Genomic DNA, 8,109 nt, shown 5'->3' on the forward strand with positions numbered 1-8,109 from the left:
AGTTAAAGTAACATCCACAGGAATACCAGGACTTACTGTATCCCAGCAGGATGTCTCATTGTGATAAAATGATCACTTTTAGCCGTCAATGGTTTTAATGTTTTTGGCCCATTTGTGTATTTGTAGTAGCAGACAAAGCCGCCAGTATTTCAACCATAACAGGGTAATTTTCTTTTTGTTGGATGTCAAGCAGAAATGGCAGTTAAAGGCTTAGCAAGTTAAAAAAAAAACCTGCTTCCAATATTGCAAACACACCAGTATTTCCAAAATAAAGTACACTCTGACAAAAAAAAAATATTTAAACCATTTATTTGTTGTCACAGTCTCTGCTGCATTCCCTGCCAGTCAAACCACAGGCAACAAAAAATGCTGAAAAAGACTGAATGTAACATTTTTTTCCCCCAAAAGACTGATTAAACAATTAAACGTCAAAATAATCAATCATTAAGACAGAGAATCAAAGACATGATAGATTAAAGAGAAAATGGCACAGTTACAGATAATGGCCCTTATTTGTCAAGTGAAAGCACGACTCGTAGAACTTTTCCAGGAAACTTTTTTTAGCAAACAGCTGTCCGTATAAAAACTGTCATCCACACTGCTGTTAAAACATGAATCCTCCCTAAGAAGACAAACAAACATAGATGTCCGTTTTCTTTTTCCGTACTAAAGGCTGGACCAGTGAAGGTGTAGACAATTAAGTTAAATGCATCTGAAGCACTAGAGGGAGCTTGGCTCCAAAAACTTGGCAAAGACAGTGTAGCTGCACTTAGGCTTGTTTAAAACTGCCCTTCAAAAATACTTGTGTGAAAACACTTAATTCTGATCAAAGGTTAAACGAGACAGTGTGACCGCAGAAGCCGGTTTCTAATTTTGGATCTCGTTGCGTGTCGCTACTCTTTACTGCACAATGCTGTTTCAGTCACATCCAGATAAATGAAGGCCAGTATCTTAAAAGATAGGAGATAAAAATCAACAGCATCAATACTGTTCAGCCATCATTAATAGGGTCAGAGATGACCAGCCGGTGAAGGGGTGGCTTCCCTGCCCCCTGCCGGTGCCGTCATTGTACTGCTCCCAAATATACCCTGCTTCAACATACTGTCTATAAACATTATTGATAATGTTAGTCCTGAGTTCCTCATAAAGAACAGCTGCCTTCTCTTGGTATGGCCCTTCTGTGTGGCTGTAGTAGTGGAGCGCTCTGACTGCCAAGTAGTTGATGTTAATCCAGATAGGTCCTCTCCAGTAGGGGGCATCGTGTTCTGTATTTCGCTTCATGTACAGTGGATCGGACTTGGAGAGCGATCGCAGGCCGTAGGGTGTCCACAGCTTATTGGAGTCTCTCATATCCTGGAAAATATGCTCCAGCTTGGGTGAGTCGGGCTGGAGAATCTGCAGTAAGAACGGGAACAAGCTAACATAACCCAAAGCATTAACATGCTGCGCTTTGGGGGCCCTGCGGACAGAGCGAACGAGACGAGCTACGGGGAACTGATGACGAGGCTGCCCTGGAGGTACGTACACCTTCTCCCTCTGCAAGGATACATCCTCTGTGTGGTTGCCAAAGTCACTGAAAGCACGGTGTTGTTCTGACCAGTGGAGCTCACTGAGCAGGTTGTTGTCACTGAGCACTTTGTGTGAGAGCTGGTAGTCCTCATGGGGCTCGCCCAGAAGCTGAGCTACTTTAGCCATGATGCCTGAGGACAACGCCATCCAGCAGTGCAAGTCAACGTGACGCTCATCTGCTGAGGGGTGTGAGGCCCGTGGGTAGTCATCCAGCCCAGAGGTCAAGGTCTTGGGATTGAGAAACAGATTGGTGTCCTTGTCGCGTCCACGCCAGCGGTAAGAATTGGGTAGGGGCCCCGTCTGTGTGGTGTTGTACCATTCATACCAGGTTTTGAGCCTGGGGAAGAGCCGTCGGAGGAAATGCAAGGTTGGCTGAAATGCTGCCTTGTCTGGATTGGATGAGAGTTGTTCAATAAGCTCCTGAAGCGCTAAGAAAAGCGTAGGGGGGTTGGCGTTCTCGTTTCGTTGAACAATAAATTCAGATGGGACTTTGCTGCGAGCCTCATCTCCAAGAATCTGCTCACGGGGGATCCAGCCCTCCATATTCATCAGGTCTATCCAGTGGGCAATGACCTCCCTCGTCACCTGGGGATCCCACTTACTCAACAGCAGCTGGTGAAAGCCCTCATCCCAAAGGAATCCTCTGGGAAAGAATGAGCGTGATGGAACAGCGGTGAATAAAGCACCTTCGGGATAAAGGAGAGGGTATTCATTGTAGACCGACTGTACTACCGACTGCCCAAAGAAGTAGCCCATTCCGCCCAGCATGTTGCTGAGTGCTGCCTTGCCGAATTTAATATACGCTTGGCTAAAACCTTTCTTCTCAAGGCCAAAAGCTTTCTCAAACTTTGCATCAAACTCCGCTTTCCTCTTCTCCAGCTCCTGAGTCATGATGGAGCCCACCAGCTGGTTGGGGCGATCGTGAAAGCTTCCAGATTCAAACAGAACCTCAATCTGGAAAGGTGTCTGAACAGTCACCTGGTACACCACAAAGTCGCTTTCCTTCCTCTGGTCAGGTTTCTGCTGGTTTTGGTGGTGAGGGGGTTTGTAGGTATCTACACCGATGTAATGCTTCTTCTCGCCAGACGGAGGGCTATACACAAACCTGCGGTTCAGACTGTACTTCACAATGTCAGTCAGCTTCTCCAGACCAGGAGACACAGTCTGAAGGTAGTTGTAGCTGAAAAAGACAGAAAACTAGCATTGACTGCCGTGTAGTACCAAATCAGTTGAATAAACACAAAACCTTACAGTGTATTTTGTATTCAGCTACAACTATTAAGCAACCTTAACTGAACTTAGCACACTGTAGCTTAACTTCTGATATCTCCTGCTGTAGTAATGACTCAGAGTTTGAACAGAAGGTCACAATAAAACTTCATCATGCCCCTTCCCACAGCTAATCACTGGAACAGTTCATATACAATTCTTATCATTTCTATCCGTGCATACTGTACCTTGCTATTTTGCTATGCTGGTCTTCTCTGGCCCTCTTCAAAGTGCAAAATACTCCTCCTCCCTGTAAATGCTGCTAGCAGAAAGCTAGCATACTCCTCGTCCATTCAATAAGAAGCAACAACAGTTTTTTCCTGCTGTGAACAACACCTTCACTGCACTAATATCATCTGTTGTTTCAGCAGTACATTAGTTTTTTTCTTTTATTTTTGTACTGGTTGTAAAATGTTTTGTACATATTCCTCTAAAATAAATGTCCCAATGTTGAGAAAACCTGTATCATCAAGTCTGAAAATCTTCATCTGCTGACATCTAGTGGTTAGATTTCTTTTTTAGGTACTCTAGTAATAATTAGGATGACTCTAAATCACACCACAAAACACCATCCAAGACGGTGCAACATAATTAAAATGTTATGGCTCATTCAAGTCATGATTCTCTACTAGAAATTCATTTGTGTTTGCTGACTTAGGACTCCTGCCTACTACACGAGTGGATGTTTTCACCGTTCTATCAAGGTTTACCTTAAATCACTGACTGCTAATTGGAATTTTTGGCAGCTGTACTACATTTATTAAAGTTTAGACCACTGTTGTTTGATGCATATCCTTAACCCTGATAATTCTGAGCAGCCTCTTAAAAGTATGTTCTCTCCAACTTCTTTGCCTTTGTATTTAGTGTACTATTTTTCCTATTCACGTTTGGACTCATACACTCACGTGGCGTATTTAGCACTGGACAGCTCCCCAGTGACAGGCTTTCGGAAGGTGATCTTAAAGTTTCCAAGCTCCTCTGAGAAACCGGTGATGGACGCGAGGCGATTCCTCTCCTCTACGTGAGCCTGCAGCGAGCCCTGCGCGTCTGCTGCTGCGTAAAACATCAGGGAGATGACTGGTGCCTGGGGGGCGGAGCTCTGGTGGTTGAAGAACAACATACAAATCACCAGTGGAAGAACATAAATACATTTAAAATATATAAACTTAGATGGCAGAATATTATCAGCTGCTTTTGATCGTGTGAGATAACAGCTGCGGCGGTGCAAAGTTATTACTCACATGCTGTTTGGCTGTGACCCTCCACGTCCAGTCTCCTCCATGATCCCCTCCCATCCTCTTAACAAACTCGGTGGTCAGCGTGAAATCGTTGTCTCGGATTTCTTGGACGCCAAAGGTGAGGCCATCGTGCATGAGCCAGCCGTAGCCTTGAAGGCGATCGCCCTGCTCACAAGTGTGCCTGAGATTCATGTCCAAGTCAGAAAACTGACGCATCCACATCATGCCTGACAAGAGTTATACATAAACGGAAAAGAAAAATTCAGTTAAAAGCAATAAACTTGTACAAATTATGCTCAGGATTATGTGGCAATCTGCAAATAGTACCTCAAAATGTACCGTAAGTAGTCCTGTCAACTAATTATCAATAATATTAAGTGCAGTCAAAGTGTTCTTAATTTTGGGAAGCACTCAAAATTTTATCCAAATATGGAGGATTAGGATTTATAAAATAAAAGATGAATTACATATTTACATTACATTAAATATTAAAGAGAAATTCCACGTATTCTACCAGCGTGCCCTTGTTGTGATTGACAGAAAAGCTACAAAAAAAAGAAAAAGATTCTTCTTCAGTCTTTGTTTTTTTAATAAAGTTTTACAGTTAAATATATTTTTTTACTTTATATGTTTGTTTCATTTCAACCAAGGATGCTGAGTAGGTAAGTGGAGCTTCAAGGCACAGCTAAACTCTCCTGTTTAAAACCATTGAAACAAACTCATCGAAGATGGGTACACAGTGGTCGTAAAGGGCTGGACGTGATCATCAATATTACTCAGCTAAGCTGTGGTGTTTAAATGATGCTCAGTTGACTCTAATGATCCCAGTGTGTCAAGAAAATATCCCCCATGCCCTTACACCGCCGTCAGCCTGAACCGTTGAGTGCATGCTGCTTACGCCACGTTCTGATCCTAAAATATGAATGCTTGCAGCAGAAATCAAACGTTTATCCAATCTTCCGATGTCCAATTTTGGTGAACGTGTCGAAATTGTAGCCTCAATTTCCTGTTCTTAATTAACAGGAGTGATCATCTGCAATCTTCTGCTATCTGTCTGCCTCAAGGTTCAATGTGCTGTACGTTCAGAGATGCTCTTCTGCATACTTTGGTTGTAACGAGTGATTATTTGAGTTTCAATCACCTTTCTTCCTCATTTACCAGCTGAACTTCAGCAGGTCAACCTTTAGCATGTCTCCATACCTAAATGTGTTAAGCTGCTGTGATGTGATTGGCTGATATTTGTGTTAATGAGCACTCGAACACGTGCAACTAATGAAATGGCCAGCATATTCATAGACACTTGTTTTTCTGAGATGTAGTAAGTTGAAGCTACATTTGTAACCTATGGCAGTTTGTGGGGTTTGAAAGGTTAAAAAAATGATTTTTCACAGTCTCAAAAGTCTTTCACCAGAGTTGAACGAACAATAAAATCACAAAGACAAACGTGTTTTTCTAACATGTCATTTTGGGAAACAAGCAAGTGGCCACATTGCTATATTGTTTCCATTTAGATATTCATTATTAAATATTCCGATGTTTAAAATACAATAAGTCGCTGTTTTTCATTAAAACATTTAATGACACAAGTGTTTAGCCTTAGCCTGACTCTAAATGTGTGATCATACCTGTCACAATAGACCTGGGACTCCTTGTTTTCATCCCAAAGTAGACCTGAGGCCTGTATGACCCCCAGAACCTCTCTGGGGAAACCTTGGCATCGGTGCTATTGGCATCCAGGACGTGAGGAGACGGATGCAGAGTCACCACCCTTTTAGCCAGGCTGGATCTCATGTAGATGGCATAAAAGAACCAGATGAGGCTGAATATGCAGAGACCAATTGAGATGTTAATGAACATTTTCCCAATATTGACTTTCTTTTTCTTGTCCTTGCGGTGAAATGCAGAGGGCTTCTCATCTTTCCGTGGAGGTGGAGCAGCTTCACCCGTCACCACCCTCTTCCTCTGCCTGCCCATCCTACCCTACAGAAGCTAGGAAAAAGACAACAAAGAAAGAGTTAAGATTTATCATGCTGATTATCATCATTGATAAATATTATGGGATAAATAAATCAATTTCAAAGTTCCAAGCCTGGACACTTCAGGAAGGGTATCCAGTGTAAAATCATGGGCAAATCAAGCATACGGATCATCAAAAATAAGACTACCATACCGGATCAGTCAAGGCCAGGATTATCAATGACAGGCTTCGATGCTATTGTCCAGCAACAGGGTGCCAGTGGCCACAGCTGTCATAAATGACTGATAGATGAAGAGAAGGAAGGTTGAAGTATTATGTGAGCAGGAAGCATCACGTCAAGTGCTTTGGAGACAAAGAGAGCCAAGGCTGAGACGATTAGGACGTGTGCAGAGGAGGGATAGTGGATGCTGAATATGGAGCTGCCAAGCAGGGGGAGAAGTGGAAGACCACAGAGAAGGTTCGTGGATGTCTATGATAGGGTGCAGACAGAGGCAGCTGATCTGTGTTGGAGACCCCGAGATGAGAAGAAATTGTAGTCTTGCAATATAGCAAGTATAAAAAGCTCTAACTCTATGATGAAATCAGACCGAGGAGGCAGGACTCATGACGGGGACTAAAGCATATAACCCGGAAATATCCGGGGAAACATTCATCCAGTAAAATGCATCCCTATTAAACTTGTCAGTCCTGAAGGAACTGTGCAGTTTCACGTAGTCTCGAGCATAAAAACGCGGTCTAGCTTGATAACCTTGCACTGTGTACAGGAGCCGGAAATGTCGACTTTATAAAGCATTTTTATAAATGTATCCCATTCACACGCAGAGGTCTCGATTTCAGCAGCCATTTCCCGACACCTGTTTAAAACGGTGAACTAGTTCCTCGCCCCTACACCCCGGCAATGCAACGTCGCCTGCAGGTTGCACGCTACTCGCTAGTTGCCTCAATGCTAACGTGAGTTGGTAGGACTAACAGCTGTCTGTCGCAGTATATTTTGGCCTTAGTTAGCCTGCAGGCGATTAAATTCGGATTCATTTATCATTTCTAGCTACATGTTCATTGAGCAAACCATCACCGACCTGTCCAAACACCAGAGTCTCAGCCGATCATTATCCGTACTTGGCTAAGCTTGCTAGCCACTTCCTGGTTACTGCTCGCTTCCACTGACGTGTCTATGTTCTCCCTACCGCACGCCAATGATGTCATCCAATGATTTACCGCTTGCCCCTAAAAAAAAAAAAAAAATAATAATAATAATAATAATAATATTTATAATTAGAATAAATGTAAAACTAACGCTTAGAAGGCGTTTTCATTTAAGCGTTAAAAATGAGAGTTTAATAAACCACTGCATACAAGCAAGTATAGATTTTACTAAACAAAAAGTAGTAGGATTTTAACCGTGAACTGTATATGGTATATTTTATATACCGCGAATTAATTTAACGCACATTTATCTCAACCGGTTTATTTATACTGTAGGAATAGTAAAGCTATGCTAGGTTAAACCAGAGCCACATATGTCCTTAAAGGGCCAGAGTCTTGGTTACAGGTTTTAATAAAAGATTTTAATAAACGCTGATTAAATCAGTGTGTGTTAAATGAGTGGAGCCCGTGATTCAGTAGCTTGTAGAACAACCTTGTAGCAGCAGTAACTTGAATTGTTTTCAGCTTAACTTTAGCAGCAAATCATTTTTGGAGGATTTTTCTTACTCTGCTTTACTTCGTTAAGGTTTGCAGGCATTTCTTTATGCACAGAAAGGTCTTGTCATAGTATTTTTCAGTCAGGTTGAGGTCTGGACTCTGACTGGATTCTTGGCTGGTTGTAGATTTGCTGCCGTGTTTGACATTATTGTCCTGTTCCATGAAGTTAATTTGAACCAAGCTGTAGTTTTGGGACAGAATATTTTGGTATACAGAGGAGTTCATGATCAACTCAGTGACTGAAATGGTAAATGCCCTGTATTTGTATAGCGCTTTACTAGTCCCTAAGGACCCCAAAGCGCTTTACACAACCAGTCATCCACCCATTCACACACTGAAACAGTGACTGAAAGG

General features: G+C 42.5%; 1 protein-coding gene across 2 annotated transcripts; it reads right to left on the reverse strand.

The window, feature by feature from the left end:
• Positions 1-292: 292 nt before the first annotated feature.
• mogs (mannosyl-oligosaccharide glucosidase) lies at positions 293-7,259 on the reverse strand. Of its 2 annotated transcripts, none has more exons than XM_082536349.1 (5): positions 7,131-7,259; positions 5,702-6,065; positions 4,080-4,303; positions 3,744-3,937; positions 293-2,749 (listed from the first exon to the last, which is right to left on the reverse strand). In XM_082536349.1, exons 2-5 carry the CDS (start codon positions 6,048-6,050, stop codon positions 982-984), a joined length of 2,535 nt encoding a protein of 844 aa, XP_082392475.1. In that variant the 5' UTR covers positions 6,051-6,065; positions 7,131-7,259; the 3' UTR covers positions 293-981. The 2 variants fall into 2 exon arrangements, with proteins under 2 accessions (XP_082392475.1, XP_082392476.1); XM_082536350.1 differs by lacking the exon at positions 7,131-7,259 and adding an exon at positions 6,247-7,116.
• Positions 7,260-8,109: the final 850 nt, after the last annotated feature.

Source organism: Aulonocara stuartgranti, assembly GCF_965226115.1.
Source record: "Aulonocara stuartgranti genome assembly, chromosome: 6".
NCBI lineage: Eukaryota > Metazoa > Chordata > Actinopteri > Cichliformes > Cichlidae > Aulonocara > Aulonocara stuartgranti.

Coding starts and splice junctions, on each gene's coding strand:
- mogs (XM_082536349.1), bottom strand. CDS start 6,050: ATGGGCAGGCAGAGGAAGAGGGTGGTGACGGGTGAAGCTGCTCCACCT. Junction 4,304..5,701: donor TCCCAGGTCTATTGTGACAG/GTATGATCACAC, acceptor AACTCTTGTCAG/GCATGATGTGGATGCGTCAG. Junction 2,750..3,743: donor TCCAGTGCTAAATACGCCAC/GTGAGTGTATGA, acceptor TGTCTTTTTCAG/CTACAACTACCTTCAGACTG.